Genomic DNA, 26,571 nt, shown 5'->3' with positions numbered 1-26,571 from the left:
TGTGTCTTCGGTGAGGGACTCCTCTGTGGAGTCCATGTGCTTCCTCTTACACAAACTTTTCCGGTGGACCTCCTCAGCGGGAGAAGCTGGAGAAGACAGCGGAAAAGGGGATTCCTGAGGGAATATGTCCTGCAGCCCTTGCACCCGGTGTCCGCTAGGTACGACTTGTGAAACCAGTGTACCAGAGAAGGGCGGAGGTATAGACAGTCCGGAATCGCCAGCAGCAGCGAAAGCCTTCTCCATCAGTTGGAAGGCTGGTCCACCCGAAGAGGAGTGCATGTCTATGACAGGGGTCACCCTTCCCCTAAGTGGCTCAGCCTGCCAACCCAGAGTCCTCAGATGGCTGTGGAGCAGCAAACTATGCGTGTCACAACTGACATCCTGGGTCGTAGCAAAACTTTCCTGCCATGAAGGCAACTGCGGTTCCTTAGTGAGATCCATAAAGGGAACCACAGAAGGGGAAGACTGTGCTATATCCATGGACTTCAAAGGCAATGAAGGAGGAGAATAAGAAGGGGTCTTTGGAGATGGGTGATCACCTCCCAAGGAAGGATAGTTCCTGAGGGGTGGGATACCTCTGGCCAAGAGTACCTAGTCCACAAGACGCAACACATCATGTTCGGAAAGGCTTCTAGTGGAACTCACAAATACTGAGAGAGAAACAGGCCTGTCCACAGAAGAGGCAGACTCGGTGCCCATCTCATCTGACCACACCAGGGACAACGGTGCCGAGAGAGACTGGACTACTGTTGTCTGCACAGAAGAAGTCATTGGTGCCGAGGTCATGGTCTGCACTGACACAGGGATCGGTGCCAAAGTGGTTGCCGGTGCCGAAGCTGGAATCTACATGACAGGAGTCAACAATAAAGGTGTCAGTTCCGATGAAGATCTTGGAGCCGAAGCGGTCAAGGTCTGCATCAACTGTATGGTCAGTGCCGATACAGTGGTAATGGTCTGAACCGAGGAGCCCCTCAGTGCCGATATATAGAAAGCTGCAGGAGAAGATGGAGCCGAAATCACTAATGGAGCCGAAGGCCTCGGTGCCAAAGGTCTAGGCACCGAAAGCTCTGGGGCTGACTGAGAGAGCTCCGGAGCCGAAACTTTAGCCTTTTTAGGTTTTGGTTGGTGGGAGTCCCCAACTGGGGACAAAGGCAAAGATTTAGCCTTAGTAGGAACATCCAAAGTTTTCTTATGGGCTCTAGGAGGGGTTGAGGCCTCCGACCCAGAAATAGCCTCTGAAAAGGGAGATTTTAGAAGTCCCTTCAGTAACAGCTTGTTTTTCCTTTCCAACAAGGTTCTATTAGAAATGTTCTCACAAATAGTACAGGGTGGGTCAACAGACAAATGGGAAGCTCCCAAACAATAAACACACAAAGTTTGTGTCCACAATCAGAACACCGCTTAAACCCCGGACTACATTTCTTATCTGCCACGACAGTAAATTAATTAATAGAGAAGGTACCAGCAATGGTACAAGAGAGTACCCGAAGGTATGAGAGAAAATAGAAAAGGATTACCAACGATGGTAAAGAGAGAATACCTCGCGGTAAAAGTGGTAAAGAAAGAAGCAGAAAAACCTGAAGAAATTATGAACGCTAGATGCGATAGGGTAAGAGACAATAAAATATGAACTTTCCTGACAGAAAAGTAATCTGTAAAAGTATTAAACAACAATTGAATGTACTTAGCTCAACAGAAGTAGCTTGACACAACCGAATGGCAATGCGGAAAACTAAATCTGAGGTAACAGGGAGAGGGGGATTGTGGGTAAGAGTTTAGCTCAAGAGTTTGAAGCTGATGCAAGCTTGGAAAATGGCCGCCTCGGTTCCGAGCTCAGAACCGATACCTATGCGTAAGGAATGAATGAGGATTAACAATATCAGATGTTCTGTTTATGATAGGCCTGAATGTCACCTTTATGCCCTACACTACGCAAGGAGCATACATTTGGTGCACCTTTTTAAAGCAACAGATAGTCTTTGGTAGACTGCCCGCACATTCTGGCTTCCACAGCAGGGAACGCCATCTGTTAAGAATAATGCAACATTGAATGTAAGGATATCGAGAACTTAGCTCCTCCATCCTGTACTGCATATCTATTGGAATAAGACTGTTTTTATGGTGCATGGCTGCATCTTATATGCACATCAACAACGGTTTTGTAACAAGAGCTGACATGGTACGAGACTGTTGCAGTAACGCATTATTTTGTGCATTTGAATGTTTTTCTGGATTCTGTCTATATTTCTGTCCTCCTTAGTGTATGCTAAATATTCACTAGACTCTTTCCTAGGAATTTCATTTATCAAATAAGGTTTAAATGAGGAGTGAAGTATTTAGTAACCTGTTTATTTATAGACTGAGATAGGAAGATCATGGACTGACTGACATATTCATTTCCCAAATATGTGGCAGTTATGTGAGTTCTCGTTTTACAGCTCTCCATAACATGATTATAATTAGGAACAAATCCGACAGTTGGCGCAGAGCACTAAGGCAAAGAGTTGCTAACAGGCTACTTCCTGTGCTACAGGGTTTGAGGCCCTCAGCCTTCATTTGTCTACTCTGTGAACTTGAGCAAGTGACTTAACAAAACAGTGTTTTGAAAAAACTGGTAATTTGGGTTAGGCTCCTAAACAGTCTATTGGACTACAATGCTTAATGACTGCCTGTGAAACTATTAACAAGTTAGGTCCAAATGATACAGTGATTAGGAATAACAAAAATACTGCTAATAATATAACATGACTACATTCTGATAACTTCCTTGAACTATATTTTATTTAGCTGATACAGTGTATAACTGTAATTAAACACAGTAAGCAGTGTCATAGCAGAACTAAAGGATACAGAAAACTGGATTTCATCATCTGCCATCTCATTGTCATACTGTCCACCTCAACGGTCGAGTCAGAGCTACTGCTGGTCTATTAGGGGGTGACGATCTACTACTGTTGGACTGTAGATCTTCCAGTAGAGTAATTATTAGGCATTCAGCTATAAATGAACTATGTAAATCTTTACAAAGCATTCTGTTTAAAAGTTGACTTCTTGCTAGTCTTCCTACTTTCCTTACCTTCCACATCATCTTGTTCCAGTTGCCCATCTGCATATTCATTGCTGGTTCTAGGCATCAGCCCATGTATATTATCAAGAGTAATGTCATCCTGGAAACCTTCTGCCACTAGCCACACCACTGTTTCATCATACTGATTGTCCAGCACAGTCAAGCGAATAAGTCCGCTGCAGCGCTGTGCAATAGATGCCTTGAAAATTACTTCAAACTCTACAGATTCTCCTGGATTTAGCACAAGTGAAGCTGCATGAGTCTTCTTTCCTGCAGTGTTATTAGATTATAAAAAATATGCTTAATGTAGTTCACATTTTAACATTTTCTTATGCAGTTCTTACCAGAAGCAACTAATAAATTATACATTCCACATATAGAAAGGCTAGACAATATTGCACAGAACCCCATGCTGTGTGTCTGTATATGCCTGCCTACGTTTTGTTTCAGAACAATATGCTTTGGAATACTTATCTTACACAGGTGTGTATGAAATGACCATCAGGACTTCGATCTGCAGTTACTAGATGCCTGTAAACTGGCTCAAAGAACTCGTTTTACATTCTTTTTACCCTCAAGGTATTCCTCTGTGGCCAATATTTCCCACAGAGTCAGCAATCATATTTATGCTGTCTCATTTCACCTACCTTCTGTCTTATAAACCCATATCTGAAAGCTGCTTAGTTCTGCCTTAACTCTTACATATCCTGCAGCATTTTATGAGTTCAGAGGAAGTGCCCTGCAACCAGTTGCATTATTTAATATTGAACAACTTGCTGCAAATGCAGCACAGTATCCACACAACTGTTCATGTTCTACATAGACGCAAGTCTTGGGTATTCCCCGTGACTTCATTAGTTTGAAGACCCTCTAGCTGCAGAAATGCATCAAGTTTCATTGCCCTATTGAACCTTCTGCATTACGACCCACACCATCAAATCTGTTCCGAATAACTCGGGATTTGAAATTGTGCAGTTCTTAGGTCAAAACAGCCTTCTATAACTACACTGAGCACATTAACTCTTCACACCTTCAGAGCTGCAGATATGCTGAGTGTACCACGCTGAAAGCGCTAAAGTGAGCAGTCAGTTTATCTACACTGTGACTCTTGTGCAGAGGTGCTCCTGACTGACAGTGCACACTGATCACGATTTAACTTAATTATGCTTCTGAATACATGGCGAACAGTATCATAGTTAAACAGTTTAAAATAGTAAAATCAGAATTTAATACAGGAAGTAAATTAAATAAAACTTTACTTGCTCGAACAAGCTGATTTTTGAAGCAGCTCTCAATGATGCTTGGTCAGCTGCCAGCAACCAGGCTTTTCACTTTTTATTAGATGTAGTGTTAGCAGCATGACTATGTTAAGCAAGAAAATGGCAGTTTCATGTGAGCAGTCCAAACAGAACAAGGATGAGAAGGTTTTATGCAGCTAGTATATCTTCCACAGATCCACCAGTCTGATCAGCACTACGTGACTTCTGAACTTCATATCAATAGCTGAAGTAGAGGGTGCAGGACTGAGGTAGCTCATTGTCCAAAGAAGCACAGACTTCCTGGGCAGTACAAGGTATAGCTGTGGGTCACAGTATATCTTTAAGGAGTAGTTACTCTAACAGTAAATCATAAAATAAGGGTAACATTGGTTTGAGTGTCTGTAAAAAGTGGCCAGAGAGGGCGTGAGTGAGTGAGTGATTGCTGCTGGCTCACACATCCTGGAAAGAGGTAGTTCGGGTTTGCCTCATAGGTAACTCAGCAGGAAAGCTGTGTATTACACTCAGTGGAGTTCAAGCCCAATGAGCCCATGCTGTCCCAGTGCATATGTCTAGTATATTTATTAGGGGATAGCCACTTATTTTTTAGCTTTATTTTAATATGTAATATATAGGCTAGCCACCCAGGAGTGTAAACCTTGGTTCTAGATGATTGTCAATGTTGAAGTGACACCCCAAATCCATGTGCACAAATGGGGAAAAAAGGGTTGTAGATGGATGGATATAAGACAGTTTGGACTTGGTAACATATGTGAATTTAATAAAGTGGGAGTGAGAGGTGTTGAAAAGACTGAGAGATTGTAAAGTTATGGTATGTAAAGTTAGCTTTATAAGTTGAGCATCTGTTGCTGACAGTTATCATGTAATGCTATGTGGTATGATGTGAAGTTGCTGAGTGAGAGAAGAAAGGTATCTGAAGTTGGTTTAATAACATGGTGTGCAGTAAATAAGAGTAATATGTAATGTGTCTTGGAGGAGGCAGTGGTTTAAGGAAGGAGAAATAGCAAAGGTGAATAGTCATCTTTCTTCTCTTACCCCGTACCTGGCTGCTGTGCATCCTTGCTTCGGTGACTGAACCTACTCCTTGTGTTCCTGCAGATCCCTGCACTAGCCCATCTGAATCTGCCCTGCTGGACACCTAAGAAAATAGTCCAGATTACAGCAGTAACCTACCGGCTCCCTGAGAGTCTTTTCCTTGAAAGAAAGACTGAAACCTTGTGTTCCTGCACGTCCCTGCAATAGCCCACCTGAATCTGCCCTGCTGGATGCCTAAGAAAATAGTCCAGATTACAGCAGTAACCTACTGGCTCCGTGAGAGTCTTTTCCTTGAAAGAAAGACAATCAAACCTTGTGTTCCAGCATGTCCCTGCACTAGCCCACCTGAATCTGCCCTGCTGGCTGCCTAAGAAAATAGTCCAGATTACAGCAGTAACCTACCCACTCCCTGAGAGTCTTTTCCTTGAAAGAAAGACAGTGAAACCTTGTGTTCCTGCACGTCCCTGCATTAGCCCACCTGAATCTGCCCTGCTGGACACCTACGAAAATAGTCTAGATTACAGCAGTAACCTACCAGCTCCCTGAGAGTCTTTTCCTTGAAAGAATGACAATCAGACCTTGTGTTCCTGCACGTCCCTGCTCTAACCCACCTGAATCTGCCCTGCTGGACGCTTAAGAAAATAGTCCAGATTACAGCAGTAACCTACCGGCTCCCTGAGAGTCTTTTCCTTGAAAGAAAGACTGAAACCTTGTGTTCCTGCACGTCCCTGCATTAGCCCACCTGAATCTGCCCTGCTGGATGCCTAAGAAAATAGTCCAGATTACAGCAGTAACCTACTGGCTCCATGAGAGTCTTTTCCTTGAAAGAAAGACAGTAAAACCTTGTGTTCCAGCATGTCCCTGCACTAGCCCACCTGAATCTGCCCTGCTGGCTGCCTAAGAAAATAGTCCAGATTACAGCAGCAACCTACCCACTCCCTGAGAGTCTTTTCCTTGAAAGAAAGACAGTGAAACCTTGTGTTCCTGCACGTCCCTGCATTAGCCCACCTGAATCTGCCCTGCTGGACACCTACGAAAATAGTCTAGATTACAGCAGTAACCTACCAGCTCCCTGAGAGTCTTTTCCTTGAAAGAATGACAATCAAACCTTGTGTTCCTGCACGTCCCTGCTCTAACCCACCTGAATCTGCCCTGCTGGACGCTTAAGAAAATAGTCCAGATTACAGCAGTAACCTACCGGCTCCCTGAGAGTCTTTTTCTTGAAAGAAAGACTGAAACCTTGTGTTCCTGCACGTCCCTGCATTAGCCCACCTGAATCTGCCCTGCTGGACGCCTAAGAAAATATTCCAGATTACAGAAGTAACCTACTGGCTCCATGAGAGTCTTTTCCTTGAAAGAAAGACAGTAAAACCTTGTGTTCCTGCATGTCCCTGCACTAGCCCACCTGAATCTGCCCTGCTGGACGCCTAAGAAAATAGTCCAGATTACAGCAGTAACCTACCCACTCCCTGAGGGTCTTTTCCTTGAAAGAAAGACAGTGAAACCTTGTGTTCCTGCACGTCCCTGCATTAGCCCACCTGAATCTGCCCTGCTGGACACCTAAGAAAATAGTCTAGATTACAGCAGTAACCTACCAGCTCCCTGAGAGTCTTTTCCTTGAAAGAAAGATAGTGAAAGTATGTGTTGTAACTGCTACTACCAATTGTAACAATAACATTAATGTAAAGCTACTGTTAGGTTAGGCAAGCTTCCCAGCCAGGTTAGCCAGCAGCCAACCCTCCCCTTAGCATTTAATTAACCCTTACTTCCCCGTTTATACCCTCCTTGTTGCAAACCAGGATATCTCCCCCCTCTTCCTTAGCCTGATATCCCCCTTTAGGGGACTCTTTTGCTGCAGTAAAGTGACTGACCACTAGATGACGATATACTATAAGGTTTCTGTCTTGCTATTACTTTACCAGTTCTTTACCAAATCTCCCTAAGTTCCCAGTCTACTTCTGATTATTGCTTCACTCTTTCATTATTGTCCCAGTGTACCTAATCTCACATTACTCCCCTAATATCCCTAGTCTATCCTTGCTAGCCTGTTAACATTCTTCAACATCTCTTACTTTCAAACTTACCTGCAGACTTTCCCACTTCACTGATTGTCATCCTCGACAGTCTTCTCTCTCTGGTTCTTGTATCCTGCTGCCATACCTCTCCTAATCTTTTCTTCTAAACTCATCATTCCCTAGCTTCTCCTGTTGTTGTTTCTTTTTTACTACTGTGCTCACTGTTCCCTACCTATTCTATAGGTTCATAGGTTGGTACTGGGCTATCTGCCCAAAGGCATATATTAGCCCAGCCATGTTGTGCGGTATTCACCGCCCCTTTAGTAGTTCCCTAGACCCTTGTACTAGCAGCTAGTACCCTTGGCCCCTATCTAGTAGTGCTGTTGGTGTGATCCCTGGTGTGAACTTTCTGTTACCCATCCACTCATCAAGGTTCCTCTTGAAGAGTGATAGTGAGGGGCTCTGTCTTATGTAGATCGGGACCCTGTTCCATAGTAAGGGAAGCCTCTGCGAAGGGAATCTATCCCTCCAGCATGTTCTATTCATTGTTGTGTTGAGGTTTATATCCCTAGAGTGTGTAGCTCGAGTAGATTTGGTTTTGCTAAGATGGAGCATGTTCAACAATTCTGGGTTGGACATGGCTCTGTACGTTAGACAGAGATCGCCTCTGAGAAAGCAGTATGCAACAGAGAACAGTCTTAGCTTTTTCAATCATGCTGCATAGGGCAACTGTTTGAGGCCAGTAATCCTCTTGGTTAGGTACCTTTGTGGTCTCTCCAGCTGCTGGAGATGTCTAGCCAGGTACATTCTAATTGGTGCATTGTACTCAATAATGGGTCTGATGAGGGAAGAAGGGACCCAAGTTGACAGTAACCTCTCTTTTGACACTCACATTGCCAAAGTGGTTAGGAAGACCTTCTACATTGCCCACCTGATCATGAAGGGATTCACATCCAGATCAGGAGAGGTCATTGTACGCCTGTACTCTTCACTTATCAGACCAATGATTGAGTACAACGCCCCATTCGGAATGTACCTTACCCGACACCTGCAGCAGTTGGAAAGACCCCAAAAGTTCCTCACCAAAAGGATAAAGGGGCTCAAACATATGTCATACGATGCCCGACTGAAGAAACTCCAGCTCTATTCAGTCGCATACCGTCTGCTCAGAGGTGATCTGTGCCTGACATACAAGGCCATGGCCAACCCAGAATTAATGGACATGCTCCACCTCAAAAAAATCCAAATCCACCAGAGCCACGAGAGCAAGAGACTTAAACCTCAACACGGATATAAATAGGACGTGCTGGAGGGACAGATTCATCACCCAGAGACTCCCTACACTATGGAACAGAATCCCAGTCCATGTGAGGCAGAGCCCCTCACTGACTCTGTTCAAGAGAAATCTTGACGAGTGGATGGGAGATCGTAGGTTTACCCCGGGAATCATCTCTGTGTCACTGCTGGACAGAGGCACAGCAAACTAATGGGTATAGTATTCTCATCCTAAGGGGTGGTGAAAGCCACACACACTCTGGCTAGGCTTATAAATGCCCTAGGGCAGATAGCCTAGTATGAACCTATGAACCTATAAGAGTTGAGGGGCACCATTACATCCTATTACCTCTAACTCTTCGCTCCTCCCCTTACCCTAACCCTTCCCACCTTCTATCAGACCTGTCACTGTTTATCTCGCGGCTTCTGGTCTATACCTGCTCTCAAGGTGTACTCTCCTTCCCCTCTGTCCCAAGTCCTCTCCCACTTTATAAATATACCCCATACTAGGGGACGCCATCTTTCTTCTCTTACCCCGTACCTGGCTGCTGTGCATCCTTGCTCCTTGCACCTACTGTAAGTAGTTATATGCTTTATGGTTATTTTGTGATAACTGTTTCTTTCAGCAAGGCTACGTGTTTTGTCATTTTCAAACTGTTTGTCTGGGAAGACACTTGTGAGCACTTTACATTCTTACCGCAAACGCTTATGCAAACATAGCATTGTGTACGTGGGACTGTATCAAGTGATTCCACTGCCGTGGAACTGAAAACAGCTATTGTAATGCCCTATTCAATGTGCAGTGTTATTTTTGTTCATTAAGTAGCGCATAGTACCTTATATCACCTGAACTGTTGCAACTTCTTGTCTGCATTACTTATGCTTGAATAATAGTCAAGGATTGTATAAAGTGTATTTTTTTATAGCCACTTAACAGAATATGTGCCAGTTTTAGTTGCAAATGCTCAAACCTTGTTAGCGACTCACTCGTAAACAATTGTAATGCTTTATGAACACTTTCTGCCTGTATATTTCATCAATTATCAGACAAGGTTCCTTTAAAGTGTTGTGTTCTGGCCCTGTAGCAGTTTGCCTGTTGGTGTGTTACACCGTATATTCATCCCTAGTTACCTGCTGCTTATTTCTGAATGTTTATGCCTCAGGTTGTGCTAAGCATAGGCAATTGGACTGGCCGCCAGTAGATTATACCAGACTTACTAAACTGGCAATGCGAAAGGAGTGTAACATCCTCTCCTAGCCAGTCTGATTATATTGTACCTCTATATTTATACTAATTAGCACATACCTTATCAACGTAATTCTGCTTATCTGAGCAATTTGTCTGTGTTATGGTGATATTTATCCAGTGTTTAACTGCATATTTATCAGGTTAGCTATAATATCTACTGCTTGCACACTTATATAATAACGTGACATGTTTTATGTAATGCAGAATGTAACAGTCGCTTACTTGAACGTGTCTTGAGCAGGGTTATTCCCGCCATATATATCTGCTCATAGAGGTATAATAGACCAGTGTTCCCACACTGCAATCTCTGTTGAGAGGGTAGCGGCCTCATATTGATGTTCTCTAGCTTCTCCCTAGTTTATTTCCACCCTGCTGTATTCTAGTTTACAACTGCATTAGTACCAGAAAAGAACTGGAACCAATATTTTTTGGGGGGAAAAACAAATAGAATACTGTGACTACCTGCTGAGGTAACACAAGTAACTGTGTCTGTGAAAACTCTATGCTTGTACTCTCTAGTTCCTGTATTTGTTTGCCTCACCACATTTTTCTTTCTTTCTACATGTACCAGTCTTGTGTTCCTGCACATCCCAGCACTAGCCCACCTGAATCTGCCCTGCTGGATGCCTAAGAAAATAGTCTAGATTACAGCAGTAACCTACCAGCTCCCTGAGAGTCTTTTCCTTGAAAGAAAGACAATGAAAGTATGTGTTGTAACTGCTACTACCAATTGTAACAATAACATTAATGTAAAGCTACTGCTAGGTTAGGCAAGCTTCCCAGCCAGGTTAGCCAGCAGCCAACCCCCCCCCCTTCTAGCATCTAATTAACCATTACTTCCCCATTTATACCCTCCTTGTTGCAAACCAGGATATCTCCCCCTTCTCCCCTAGCCTGATATCCCCCTGTAGGGGACTCTTTTGCTGCAATAAAGTGAATGACCACTAGATGGAGATATACTATAAGCTTTTGCTATTACTTTACCAATTCTTTACCAAATCTCCTTAACTAAGTTCCCAGTCTACTTCTGATTATTGTTTCAATCTTTCATTATTGTCCCAGTATACCTAACCTCATATTACTCCTCTATTATCCCTAGTCTATCCTTGCTAGCCTCTTAACATTCTTCAACATCTCTTACTTTCAAACGTACCTGCAGACTTTCTCACTTCACTGATTGTCATCCTCGACAGTCTTCTCTCTCTGGTTCTTGTATCTACCCACTTCGTTCGCCCTGTGGGCTCACTCCGCTCCCCTACCCTGCCCCCAAATACCACCTGTCCCCACTGCTCCTACATTTATTCCTCTAAAACCACACCCCTTCACATCTGCTCCAATCTAGCAGATCACCTCATTAGCACTCCCAAACCTCCTTTTCACAACACCATGCCTCTACTTATCTTACCTCCCATCCCCCTTTGTTACATCACCTCACCTGTTGATATATCTCCTAACCAGTTCACACTACATTACCTCCCATTCTTCTTCCACTTTTCAATCCAACATAATGACTAAATCACCCATCCATGCCAAATACAACTATTACTCTTGGTGTCACTCTTTCCGCCTCTAACTATTGCCTATCTGCATACCTCCTACAAACAACCATTATACCCCACCCTTCTCTTCCCCTCCAAACACACTTCATCATCACTACTAGCTATCTCTCAAAATTTCATAAACATCACATCCAAACCCTGCTACCTACAAGCCAAATATCATAGACTAGCACATATTAAGTATACCAATCTAAATATTAGAAAATTACTTGACTATTATTGTAAGCTTCTCTACCCCACAAATAGAATATACCTCTACTCCTTACTAGACGGGGACATTCATCCTAACCCCGGCCCAAACAATACCCTTGCCACTGAAAAGTGCAACCCTAACAACACTAGTACCCAAGCCCATACCAAACCTTCTAACTCACTCTCTATAGCACATCTCAATATACGTAGCATTAACAATAAAATTGCCCACCTTCACGCCCTTCTTGACGTCCACCTATTTGACATCCTATGTTTATCTGAAACATGGCTAAAACCTACAGTGAAAGACAATGAAGTCACCCCACCTGGTTACAATATCCTTAGACTAGACCGCACAGCCAAAAAGAGAGGAGGAGTAGCAATCCTTTATAAGCGGAGCTACAAGTTAGCACTGCAAACCTTAGACCACCTTCAGACAACAATGCTGAAATACTCATTTCTAAATTCCATGTCAACTCATGTAAAGCCATATATATTATCTATATCTACCTACCTCCAGGAAATAACATTAATACTCTTGAAAATATCCTTAACTGTTTTTCTATTAATCTCCCACAAGAAACTATACTCCTAGGAGACTTTAATATCGACTGGAAGTCTTGTAGTAATGTACACCCTACCACCCATATTAACCTATGTGGCTTCTCACAAACTATTATCACCCCTACCAGAATTAATAAACCTAATAACAAAGAAAGTACCTTAGACTGGATTCTTACTAACACTCCTCATCAAACATATACAGTAGGAACCCTACCAGATGACCTAAGTGACCACTCACTAACTTATATTATCAGACAAAAAAACAACCTAACTTACCCAAACACTTTTAGGACAATATGCATCAAAAAGCAATTTAGCCCTGACCTTTTCCAGACAGAACTCAAGCAATGTAATTGGTCACCACTAAAATCCCTCCCACTAAATGAAGCTGTGGAATACTTTAATTCTACGTTCTTAGCCATCCTTGACCGCCACACCCCAACTTGCTCTTTTAGAAATAAAGCTAAATCTGCCCCTTGGCTCACAAATGCTACAAGGCAAAAAAAAAAATCCTTCTTAGAAACAAATCCTGGGCAAAATGGCGTACTACTAAGAATCCTATAGTCTTTAGACAACTTAGAAATAATGCAAAAAAAAGCCATCCTCTTAGACAAAAAAAAACTTTTACTTCCAACTACAGCAAACCTACTAAAAGAAACCACAAAAGTTTTGGACTAACATTAACAAACTCCTATACCCAGGGCAATCTATCACACCTAACCCACAAGACTCTAACCCTGAGAAACCCGCACATATTACTAATGCCTTCAATTCTTTCTTCATAGACGCCATCCAAACTCTTGCTAACCAACTATCTCCAGATACCTCAAATCTGCCTACTTCTACTACAAGCCCACCTCCATCATTTCAGTTATACCCAGTTTCTACTTCCTTTATTTGCTCCCTTTTCCAAAACCTAAAACCTATCACCCCCTCAGCTGACCAACTTCCAGCAGAATACCTGCAAAAAGGAGCTAAAGCCATAGCCTATCCCATCTCCATTCTAGTTAACAGAACCATAGATGAAGGTACTATTCCATCTATCTGGAAAATTTCTCATATCATCCCACTACATAAAGGTGGGAACTCCAATGACTTTTCTAACTATCATCCTATAGCTCTACTATCTCCTCTAGCAAAAATAATGGAGAAATGCATCCATAAGCAACTACTTAACCATCCACCAAAATAACTTACTTGCCAACTGTCAACATGGATTTAGACTTTTCCACAGTACTACCACTGCCCTGCTATCCTTCACAGACTGCATTAACAAAATCCGCAACAATAATATGCGTTCCTCTGCAGTCTTTATTGATTTATCTAAAGCTTTTGATATGGTTAATCAACAGCTCCTTTTAAATATACTGAAATCCCTTTCCCTTGAACCTCTAGCCATAAATTGGTTCAAATCTTACTTAGACAATAGACAACAGGCTGTGTTATGGAATAATACTCTATATCATCACCTTCCCATCTCCCTTAGTGTTCCTCAGGGCTCCATATTAGGCCCACTCCTATTTTCGATTTTTATTAATGACCTTCACTCAGCAATTCCTCATGCCACCTGTACTCAGTACGCAGACGACTCTACTATAATTTTTTCAGCCACTTCTCCAACTGAACTACAAACCCTTACCCATAAAGCATTCAATACAGTTGAACAATGGTTTTTAAATCACTGCCTCCTCCTAACCCCCCAAAAAACTAAACTTTTACTTTTCACTCCAACCCGAAAATCCATCCCAATAAATTTCACACTCATATCTAATAATGGCACTCTCATATCTCCCGACCCAACCACTAAACTCTTAGGAATAACAATAGATAACAACCTTAACTTCGATACTCATATAAATAGCACAATAAAATCAGTCAACAAAAAATTGGGGTCCCTCTATAGAATCAAACCCTTTCTTACGCCAGTAGCCAGGACCGCAATAGCCAGAACTCACAATCTCCACTCTACTTTATGCTTCATAGGTTGGTATTGGGCTATCTCCCCGAAGGCATATATTAGCCCAGCCACGTTGTGCGGTATTCACCGCCCCTTTAGTAGTTCCCTAGACCCTTGTACTAGCAGCTAGTACCCTTGGCTCCTATCTAGTAGTGCTGTTGGTGTGATCCCTGGTGTGAACTTTCTGTTACCCATCCACTGATCAAGGTTCCTCTTGAAGAGTGATAGTGTGGGGCTCTGTCCTATGTAGATTGGGACCCTGTTCCATAGTAAGGGAAGTCTCTGCGAAGGGAATCTATCCCTCCAGCATGTTCTATTCATTGTTGTGTTGAGGTTTATATCCCTAGAGCGTGTAGCTCGAGTAGATTTGGTTTTGCTAAGATGGAGCATGTTCAACAATTCTGGGTTGGACATGGCTCTGTACGTTAGAAACCTATATACACTTCTTCTTTCGGCTTTTTCCCGTTTAGGGGTTGCCACAGTGGATCACCTGCCCACTCATGACTGGCAGTGGAGTTTTCCGGTGCCGAGGTGCCAGCCCAACAATCTTTCTAAAAACAACCTCAACAAACTGGCAATTTCCTATAATAATATTGCTAGATTTGCCACTGGCTCTCCTTTTAGAACTCACCACTGCCTTAATCTAAAGCAACTAGGATGGCTAGAGTTTCTAAACCAGCTTCAATTTCACCAGCTTGCTATAGCCCATAAGACCCTGTATCAACCCACCAACACTCCAATACTCACTAACCTCATTACCCCTTACAACAATCTTAAGAATCTATGCTCCTCAAACAAACTGCTGATCAATACTTGCAGATCCAACAACTTGGCAGGAGACTCTCTGTTCTCTAATACTGTTGGAAAGCACTGGAATCTTCTACCCTTTGAACTCGTATCTCTGTCTTCACTAACACTTTTTAAACAGAATCTAAAACTATTTCTCAATACACATTGGCTATGCCCCTGTACTAACCCTGACTAACTTTCTGAATTTACACTAATGAATACTCTTCACCTTTATAAGACTTATCTTTAAAGAACCAAATGACCATGTTATTGTAATTTAAATATATGCATATATGTATATAGTAACATTACCTTTTATTGTTTGTGTTATGCTCACTATGAGTATTGTATTATTTTTTATTAACAACAGCTGTTTTAGCTTGGACTGTTGCAACTTTCTATATTGTATTTTGTATGTGTCTTGGAGCTTTTCTCCCCGGGTCTCTACAGAAAATGAACACGTATCCAGTTACACTAGCCCAGTCAACAAATGTAAAATAAAATAAATAATAAATAAATATTTAGTTAGTGAAATGTGATTGGGCAGGTGAATACTGGTTGAACAAAGGGCGTTAGAATACCCTTGGAAGTGTTGCCTTACTGTGGTGCTTAAAAACAAGCAGGGAAATCTTAGATAAAAAAAAATGCTGGTCCACTTATTTGGGGACAGGTTAACAGAAATGTCACTAAATACTTACCGTTGAACCTTTTGTGGTGGAACTAATTTGTGTTTGAAAATATGCAGTATTTACTACATAAGGGACTTGCTGTATTCTATAGTATAACATATCTGTCTTTAGTTATTTACTCATGAATGTTCCTTCGTGTAGTTATAAATAGCTATAGGGATTTAGATTTTGATTTGTTTTCTGCATACAAATAGCTAATAGAGGGTGTTTAGTGTGAGTAAAATACTTTGCAAGTTCTCCTCCAGCCAAATCTGTTACTCACTGCTTAGCTACAAATTCATATGCAGTTACTGATATCTGTTTCCCTAAGCACTCATTGCAATAAGGGTAGTAAATGGATAACAATTTTTACATTAAAGCACAACAATGGGATTTTGTTATTAAATGCTTAACTTCTCTGTCCTTTTGCTCCCTATTTACAGTCCATGTTATGAATAAACAACAATACAGCATTTAAAATATTTTAAATCAACTGTTTCTCTCCACTAGAACAGTACCTTACCATAATGTTGTGGTTTCACTTTCAGAAAACTTTTATCCCACTTTGGAAAAGCTTGCTGCAGTCTCCAGTTCACTGATGTCATCAAGGCCATTGAATACAGGTAGTTTTCTGGCCAGTCCCTCCCCAACTGACATCACCACAACCATCCTAAAAACCCACCTATGCTATGATGTCACAGCTCCCTGGTCCTTTCCCTACCCCTATAGAAAGTAAAGACTAGAACAAGGAAACAGTACATGAGTCAAGTTTCCTACTGTGAGTTTTCAATCACAGCAGGTAGCATCTCAAATTACCCTTAGCTCTTTGACAGCTAGGGAAGTTAGGTGTGAAGAGGGATGTGAAAAGATTTGAAGTAGTACAATTCAGGCTTCACAAAAGACTGCAGTTTATCCATTCTAAAAAGCAGCAGCAGTAAAAAGCACTTTAAAAGTCTGTTATGTGGCATTTGCACTGTTTGTGTTTTTAAGTAGTCATTAAATGGCATGAAATGTTAATTAAAACTAACTGAATGACAGACAGCAGTTTATGCATGTAACATCAATGCAGTGACAGGAGCTTTAGGAAAAAAAGAGGCCTGCTTGGCATTGTGGGATACCTAGAGGCAGACTAAACAATCAGGATCACTTCAAGATGCCAGACCTCATGTGGTCAGACTTAGAAATTACACGTAAAATATTTAAAAACCTGTAAACAGTCCAGATTGGTGTTAAAATGTAGGAAACACCAAACCATGATTTAATAAACATGTTTTTTGAGTCTGTGGGTGTGGTTCTCCTTTAACAAATGACAGGAGCAAGCCTTACATGTAAAGTTTAACTGTCTGTGAGCAGAAGAAAATAAATACCTATGCTGACCACTAATACTTCTTTTATATTTGGGCTGCTTGGGACTCCTTTAAATGGTTGCAATTTTTTGGCTCTGTAGTTGTTTGGTCTGTTATATATACAAATAAATAAAACACCAAAGATAAAGTGATGAGATTTTTAATTAGCTGCAGTAGAATATATTTAAGAGGAATAAGATCAATTAAATATAACTACTTGAGAAACAGAACAAAGTACCCTTTCCTAATTCCCATAGTGCTACCATGGCAACATGTGGTAATGCAATTTTGTAAGCTCACCCTGAAAGAATAAGCCAAAGAGATATAAAAATGGATGAGACGAAGCAGGTGAAATCTGAGGTAAAAACTAGAACCAATCTATGTTGAACTCTCTAAGAATTAGGATATTATGTTTTGAGGTTATAATTAATTCAAGACGAGATATGGTGGACTAAGGATAGTGTCAATGTACAATACTTGGTGAGGGTTAATATTGACAGTAACCATGAGTAGTTCAGATCTGTGGGCTGTTGGCATAGAATTGCTTTATTTATTAACTGTTAGGTAGCTTTTATATAACAGTCAAATGCCCTTGCACCTTTCAGATATTCTGTCATTGCTGAAAAATGAGTAATTGTGGGGAAGTATTTGCTCATCCATTAGTGAGAGTTTTAACCATGTCTCAGTTATAGTAAGGATATCAGGTTTGTAAAATGCTAACCATGCATGTAGTTGATCTACTTTATTACAAAGGCTTATAGCATCTATGTCATATATGTTGAGTTTGAGAGCATGTGTTTTGAAAATCTAGTGTATTAGACTTGGACTGGAGTGAATGTCACCACAAATTAAGAGATGAACTGGAAGAGGAGAGAAAAAGAACAATGTAGCTTACTTACAAATCTGTGGAAATATAATAATTTTTTAATGGTGTATAGTTAGTGGACAGATATTTCAAGACAGAGGGTATGGATGGTGCTATTAATGTAGCAGAGATATTTTTTCAGGAATGTATATATTGTGTGTGTGTGTGTGTGTGTGTGTGTGTTAGTGTGATTATTTGTTGGGTCAGAGATGATCGACAGAGTAGCCAGAAGGAGTAGAGATAGCAGTTGCAATAATAGTATTTTGTTTAAAGTGTAAAGTTTCACGGTTAATCTCAGACTGAGTTTTGGTTTGGTTGGTGCCTAAGGATAGTGTATAATAATAAGGTAAATGGGGGGGAACATTTTGTATTATTCAATTGCAATAATTTTTAAATATTAATAAGGTACCTCTGTTGGGAGTGAGATCAGAACATATGTTGTTGAGTAGTACTGATTTTGCTGTTAAAATGTTGAATGTAGGAGAGGTTTATAGGTTATAAATGTAGGTAAACTCTTAGGGTAGCGTGGGTTGGGGCAGGAAGTGTTTTATTCAGTAGTCATGTAGCTAAAATACTTGATGTCCTTTACAGGTTATTTGCATATACCCCAAGGACCTCCATTGTAGGACGTTTATGGCATCACACAGTGAAAACTCTAGCTTGGCTGGGGTTTTCCTGCAGTTTTTAATGAATGGTTTGTCTCTGTGACCTTTTTACCCTTTGACTTGGATGTTAGTTGGGATATTTTAAAGACACTTTAATGTTTATGGGCATCATCTGGGTTTAAAGACCCTGTGTTTCTGAAATATAGCTAAACTATCCCCTTATGCTGTGCTGATGAGATAAATAAAAAGGCTGAAACATACATTTTCACAGCTAGTGGAGTTTGGTTCTACTGGCCTAAATGTAAATGTAAAGGCTTAAGTAAAGTCATGAACATTCAGAAGCCATGCAGCTAAAACACTTGCTGTCCTTAAGGGGTCATCTGCATATAGCTCATGGTCAACTGTTACAGGAGATTTAAGGTATCACACAGTGAAAACTTTAGCCTGGCTGTGTTATTCTTGCAGTTTTTACTTTATGGCTTCTCTGGGTGACCTTTCTACCATTTGGTTTAAAAACAAGCTCTTAGTATTCCTCTTTGACATAAAACTCTTGTGTGATAAAAGTGGTTCAGGAGGAAGGGGATATGAGAGACAAATTCATTCCAATTTTTTGGACTGCTCTTGGTTCTAGGAGGCTTCCCTCTTTTTTTCTTTGAGCCTCCTCACCATTGCTGTTTGAAATTTTGCACTCTGAGACTTGTTTATTCTGTTTCCTGGAACAGGATCCTGAAAAGGAAGGAAGGAAAGTTTTACTGAATTTTGAAGGGGACAGTTGAATCAATTTCCCCTTTCTCATCAATTCTTTTAAGGGCTTCAGCAGCAGAGGGTCAAAATAACAAATCTTTGTCCATGGTACAATTCAAAATCTCAGTTTTAACATCTTCTGGGAGGTTTTTGGAACTTAACCAAGCAAATATGTTCATAACTGAACTAGTAGCAACAGCTATGGAAACATCATCAGCAAAATTATAAAAGTACTTTTAAGTGTGTTTGGTTACCTGAGAAGTAGACATGATTACAGAATTTAAAGAACTTTTAATGTCAGAAGTAGGAAGGTTAACAGTTAACTTTCTCACATTCTCAAAAGAAGCTAGTAAAATTTTAACATGCAAGTCTGGCAGTTCAACATTCTGAAAGTTAAGGTAGCAGAAGAAAAACCCAAATCTGTCAAACGTTTTCCTATCCTTGTCAAAAGGAATGTGGGTGCTAGTGTTTACATTATAGTGGTAAAAGTCAAAAATATCACTGAAGGATCTCATTGTGTCTAAGGTACTTTATATAATATGTCAGACTTTTTGGGGAGGGCAAGACTCTACTTGAGCCAGTATCAAGTATAATGCAAGCTGTTTAGAAAACATCCTCAAAGGCAGACTACACGGAAGGACAGCTGCAGGCTGAGGAAACTTCAGTTGTAAAAATCATAATATTTCTACTGGGAAAGGATTTCATTCTATGCCCACTAAAATAAATCTCATATTTTGTTATTAGTGTGAGAAAAAGATAATTCTTCTGGAGAAAAATCTTAAGAGACACTTTCTGAAGAATCAGAATCTTTATCTCGAGGCAAATTAACTGAAGAATCTCACTCCCCCCTCCCTTCCCTTCTTATCTGACTGGAAATCATTGTCAGACTGTAAGGGAAATGTTTTATTCCTATTAGAATGTAGTGAAGAACCAGGATTTACGCATTAAAAGCAGAAAGTAATTTGTTAGTAGCAAAAAGATAAAATAGCAAGTCTTCATTGTTCATAGTTTAAGAAACAGGATAATATACATTTTAAGCTTTTGCTTTTTCTTCCTGGGAGACTCCTGGGAAAAAGGCCAACCCATGACAAGAGCACTACCCCATGACGCCAACATCTTATGCAGACTAAGAGGAAAACCTTCTTTATCATCATCTCCTGAGCCTGGCAAAAATCGTTTCTCCCTTTTCAAGTGAGGGCATTCCTACAGCCACAGTGGATGTGTCACTCTCCAGGTCCTTAGTGTTTTCCCAAGCAGCAACATCAGGGAGACCACTGGCAACAGATGGATGGTTCACAAAACCAGTTTTGGCCACAGCTGAGTCATTCACCAGCAGCTGAGCAGTGATAAAGTCAGCCACACTCCCAAATACTCCCTAAAACTTTTTTGTCTAGTGGACAGGAGAAGCAAGAACTGCATAGGTTGACAATTCCTCCATGTTCAAGCAGGGAAGAATACTTCATAAACAGGTAATGCACTCTGAGTGGGGTGATAAACCTTAGAAGAAAATGCAGGTTCTTAGGTAAAATATTCTGTGACAGTCCCCAAACATACCAAATCCTGCCCCAACCCACAAACTAATTACACAAACATGTACACCATGCAAAAACACATTTTTACCCAGCTCTGTAAATTAAGCATTACATAAGTGAAATTCCCCTCAGCAATGTGACAGTCGCATAAAAAATATTCCTAGCATAAAATGAAATTCATTGGAAAAACACTTTTAGAAAAATGATGTGGTAGAAGGCTTTACCCAGAAAAGGACTTATCTGCTTAGCCTGATCCATGAAGCCCACAGAGGTGTATTTTGGCGGCAAGAAAGCTCTAAAGCTTTTGGCAGAAAAATTGCATCTTGTATGAGTCTACACATGGATTGGCTGCTTAGGTGAATGGAATGTGCTCCAAAGCTTTAAAAGCTGGCCTGTAGTCATATCCCCGGCAAGGATGTAACCCATATATGTTAGACTACTACAACAGTGATCTAAACATTGAACATTAATACTACCATCAAAACAGTGTTATGTGCAAAATATACAGGAAACAACTTCAAAGCAAAATGATATGGAATTTAAAAATTTCACAAATTAAATAGGAAACATTTTAACTGAATAATGTGCCTATATACATACGATGTGCCCTCTCTCTAATACATCCTGCTGTGGAACACAGGCCAGTTGCTTATTTGTATTTTCATAAAATGAATGCAGTCTGTTCTTTCCAATCTTTCTGGTAAGCAGAAAATTTCAGTTTTCCTGCATGCTCTGTTTTCAAATTTGTTAATTTTAACAGCTCTTCTCAAGAAGCCTCATGCTCATACAGACTTTTTTCATTTCAAACTCTGATTTTTGCAGTTTTATCAGTTCATATGAATAGCAAGTTAAAGCTTCTATTTTTTTCCAGCCTTTTGTTATCTGACTTTATGCATTCCTTCTGTGTTTTATTTATTTTAAAATGCATCAGAGTACATTTAATTATTTTTCCTCTAAATTACTGGAAGCAATCTCCTGGACCAAAGCTGAAACCTGCACTGCTTTTGCTGAACAGCAGCAAGATTTTTCAAAGTCAGAGCTTTCACTTCCCCTCTTCTGCTTGATTTCCTCTTTCTTTCACCAACATTTCATCACCCAGGCATCGTAATTATTACCCAATAACTGAATTTTCCCATATGAATAGCTGTAGCTGTCTTTTCACAGGTGCAGTTTTCAAACTGGGAGAGCTCTAATCAACCTGATGATCAATGTGCAGCCATCCTGGAATTCATCAAGACAATTATTTTCTTACAGTGTTAGTACTAATAAAACAAAAAGGAGTTTCAAATGAAATACAGTTCCCTAACTCATTGCTGCTGTTGCTGAAGTTGTTACAACAGACAGCCTGGCAATTACCAGAATAAAATAATTATTAAATTCTTTAGCGAATGCTGCGGTAGTGTTGTCGCCTCACAGTAAGACGTTGTCCTGTTCGATTCTCAGCTAAAGTGTCTTCTGTGTGGAGAAATGCATGAATGGGCATACCTTCGTTGAAGGTTGTGCGTCAGGGCTGGCAACTCGGTACGTAAAAATCTATTGCCAGTCATTAGCGGACCGGAGTTCCGCTGTGGTGACCCCTAACCGGGAAAAGCCGAAAGATACAACAACAACAACATTAAATTCTTTAGCGACTGACTTAGGATAATAAAAAAGAAGTTATGTTCTTACCATAATGTTCCATTTGTGTTGTTGATCTTCATTCATTCATGACAGATGGATCTTGGTTCTGTCCTCGGAACTGACTCGACCGATATAACAAGCTTGTACCAGCCAAAAACTCTTGAGCTAAGGTTACCCACAGTGCCCCTCTCCTAATCTCCTCAGAACGAGTTTGCCCGTAAGAATAAGAAAGCGGAGGCTTTATCTGAGCAAATGCCCTAATATGTGACCAGGACCAAATCCAAACCTCCAGGAGTCTTTTGGAGGGGGTTGGTGGGTGGGATGTAATGAATGAATGAAGATCAACAACACAGATGGAATGTTATGATAAGAACAGAACTTCTTTATCTGATGTTGTTAAGCCTCATTCATTCATGACAGATGGGATAGAGTCCCTAGCTACCTTGTGTCCTGGGAGGCTCTATGAAAGGATATCTCTGAGTGCCATTGAGCCAAAGGATGCTCCCCCCCGGAGACCAAATCCAATTTGTAATGAGTGATAAAGGTATGAGGGGGTAGCCCAAGTGGCTGCTGCACAAATGTCATGCATTGAAGCTCTTGAATGAAAAGCCACCAAACTAGCAACTGATCTGGTTGAATGTGCTTTGTTTTTGGTAGTTAAACATATCTGCTTTTGTTGACAGATAAAAGAGATGCAGTCTCTCAACCATTTTGCCAAAGTGACTTTGGAAACTGATTTTCTAACTTGGGTCCTGAAAAGGATCGGAACAATTGGTCAGATTTGCAGAAAGAATTAGTCCTGTCTAAGTAGAAATGAAGTTGTCTATATACATCTAATAAATGCAAACAATATGCTCCTTTATTAGAAAAGTTTGGGAAGAAAACTGGTAGGTTAATGGATTGATTGATATTTGACTCCGAGACAACCTTGGGTAGAAAGGAGGGGTTAGCCGAAGAGATAATTTCTCTTTGTGGAAAACTATGTAAGGACGTTTTACACACAAGGCCTGCAATTCTGATATTCTCCTCACCGAGGTAATGGCTACCAAGAATAAAGTCTTCCAAGACAAGAATTTTATATCTCAAGTGGCAGCAGGCTCAAAGGGATGACGAATCAAAGTTTACAGAACCACCGTCAAATTCCAAGGTTTAATGGGCTCTTTGAAGGGTGGTTTTATATGCATGACTCCTTTCAAAAAGGTTTTACAGAGACGGTGAGATATTATTAAGGAATCTTGGAAACCATTATGGAAGTTTGAGATAGTTGCTAAATGGACCCTGATCTTAGAAGTTGAAGCTCCCGAATGGAGTAAAGTTGATAAATACTCCAACACTAAAGTAATGGGAGCTAGAAAGGGGTCCAGTCCCTGTTCTCTTGAGAACAAAACAAAAATCTGTTCCATTTGCTATGATAAACTTTTCTGGTGGATGGTTTATGGGAAGCCAGAAGTATTTTTCGTACAGGGGAAGGAAGGTTATTTTGCCTGGCAATTACCAGAAGAGGAGATACCAAGCTGTCATCTTGAGGATCGATAGGTTTGGATGGATCAACCCCTGTGGGTGTGACAGTAACCCTGGAGTTGGATCCAGAGTCCACGGGGCAATAAACCAGGTGAGGCCAAAGGAAGGGGAGCCAGATTTGTCGGGGCCAATAGGGTGCAATGAGGATTACTTTGCTTCTCAACCAAAGGGCTTTCTTTAGAAACTGTGGGATTAGAGGAAGGGGAGGGAAGGCATAGAGCAGTCCCGGGGGCCAAATGTGTACTAGAGCATCCCTCAGGTCCTCCCCCAAGGGGGAATTAGGGCAAAGCAGCTGCTGCATTTGTGGTTGGTGGGGGACGCATATAAATCACAGCAAGGGTGACCCCAGTGAAGGAAAATCTCTGTTGCTACTTTGAGATTGAGAAACCACTCATGAGGCAAGAGAATGCATCTGCTCAGTTTGTCCACAATCACACTGGAGCTCCCGGGAATGCGCATTGCTACCAGAAAACAGCTGGAGGCTACTGCCCATTGCCATACTCTCATGGCTTCCCAACACAATGGGTAGGATCTGGTTCCCCCCCGTTTGCTGATATACCAGACTACTGACATGTTGTCTGACTGAATAGCAATTGCCCCTGATGGGGGGGGGAGATTGGAATGCTTGCAGTGTCAGAAGCACCGCCCTCAGTTCTAGGATGTTCATATGCAAATTGATCTCTAAGGGGGATCAAGTGCACTGGACTTTCTTTCCCTGAAAATGCCCCCCCCCCCCACCCCATCAGGGATGTGTCATGGTCACTATGGCCTTGGGCTGAGAGGGTGAGACAGGATGACTCCATAGTTCCATTTCTGGCTTCATCAACCAATTCACATCCAGCTTGCAGCAGTTGGTTATGTGGATTGGTGAGACATAGGATGTGTTAATCGGAACCACTGTGATGCTAGGAGCCACTGTAGTAATCTCATATGTAGTCTTGGTAGGGGAAGTATAGTAATCGTTGCTGCCATTGATCCTAGTAGATGAAGAACTAAATGAGCTGGGACTTTGTCCTGAAAGAGTATCACTAGGAGTTGAGATCTTAGTTTGTGAAGCCTGTGATGAGAAAGAGCGACAAGGCAAGTCCTCATGTTGAATGCTGCTCCTATAAATTCTAGGCTTTGAGTAGGTACCAGTTTTGACTTCTCTTCATTTATAGATATTCCTAAGAGTCGTGCTAGTTGTAGGGTGTAGTGCAAGGTAAGGAGCAGTAGATGCTTGGAGGTGGTGGTAAGGAGCCAATCATCTAGATATGGAAACACCCAGAGTTCTTGCAGTCTCAAGTGAGCTGTTACTACTGCCATACATTTGGTGAACACTCTGGGGGCTGTGGAGAGACCAAAGGGCAGTGATCGAAACTGGTAATGATTGGCTCCGAGCCAGAAGCAAAGATATCTTCTGTAGTGTTGGTCCATTTCTATATGGTAATACGCATCCTGGAGATCTATCGAGCACATCCAGTCATCTTTTTCCAGGAAAAGGAGAACAGACTGAACTGTGAACATCGGAATTTGGCCTGTTTGACAAACTTGTTTGGGATGCTGAGGTCCAGAATTCTTTTTTGGCACTAAAAAGAATCTTGAGTAGAATCCAGATTCTATCTGGTCTGGTTGGACTGCTTGGATGACTCTTTTTTTCGAGCAGCTTTCGAATTTTTTGTGCTGCTATGTTCCTCTAACTGGGTGGAACATCGGGGATTTGCCTTTGTAGTGTTGGGTAAAGATCGAAGGGGATGTGGTAACCTCTGATAATTATCATCTGCACTCAGGAATCTGATGTTAATGAGTGCCAGGCTAAGTGGTGCAGAGAGAATTGCCTCCTGACTGCTGCCAGAGGCAAGCAATCAGGCCGCTCTTTAGGAGTGCTGGTAGGGCTGCCCAGAAAAGGAATCTCTGGACCCCTGGTTACATGGACCCCCTCTGCCACGGGGGGGGGGCATCTCCCTGATGAGTTACCCCTCTGCCCCATGGAGAAAACTCACCACATGTGTCATGGAAAGGCCCTTGGGATTTCCTGAACCACATCTTTTCATTCTCTGATTCCTAGTATAGGTTCATTGGGGAGTGGAAAAACATAAGCCCTCAGCAGATAGGGTCTTTCCATCCTTCTCACACCTGGCTAGTGTGTCTTTAACCTTTGGACCAAAGAGAGAGGAAGCATCAATGGGAGTATTGATGAAGGAAGACTTGAAAGGGTCCGTAAAGTCACACAAGTGCATCCCGGTGTGACGTCTCATGACAACGCCTGTACTCACTGCTCTGGCCATCCCTTCGGTTGTATGTGCAATCAACCACATGGGCGAGTTGATTATGAAGTCAAGGGTGGCAAGCTGTGACACAACTTTGTCACGCACCTTGTATGACACTACTTCTGCTAACATCCCTGAGTTCTGTAATCAGGTCCCTTTGGAGATGGGTAAAATGTGCCAGGTAATTCAATGACCATATAGCAAAGGTCATTGAAGCATAAACCTGCTTCCCCAGTCTGTCCATCATCCGAGACTCCCTGTTTGGAGGATGAACAGCAGGACTCTCCAATGTGAGTTCTTTCTTGGTAGCCGTCACCACCACCATAGCATTTACTGCCAAGCCTTTGGACCAATGGGGCTGATCTTCTGGAGGATAGAGTATTTTGTTCGATCTCAGGGGGATTGGCTCAGTGGTGTCAGTGGCCTTCCAGGCGTGCTGCAT

General features: G+C 41.5%; 1 protein-coding gene across 1 annotated transcript in view; it reads right to left on the bottom strand.

Moving 5' to 3' along the window:
* HYDIN (HYDIN axonemal central pair apparatus protein) overlaps nt 1-26,571 on the bottom strand; it is a 6,673,197-nt gene that overhangs the window by 1,490,954 nt on the left and 5,155,672 nt on the right. Inside the window, exon 63 of the mRNA XM_044079523.1 lies at nt 3,077-3,337. Coding sequence (XP_043935458.1) covers nt 3,077-3,337 — 261 coding nt within the window. The remainder of the gene's footprint in view (nt 1-3,076; nt 3,338-26,571) is intronic.

The sequence above is a fragment of the Protopterus annectens genome, chromosome 8.part0, assembly GCF_019279795.1.
Source record: "Protopterus annectens isolate FY-2018-M chromosome 8.part0, PAN1.0, whole genome shotgun sequence".
Lineage (NCBI taxonomy): Eukaryota > Metazoa > Chordata > Ceratodontiformes > Protopteridae > Protopterus > Protopterus annectens.
The sequence above is the reverse complement of the archived record's forward strand: the minus strand, read 5'-3'. Positions and strand labels throughout refer to the sequence as shown.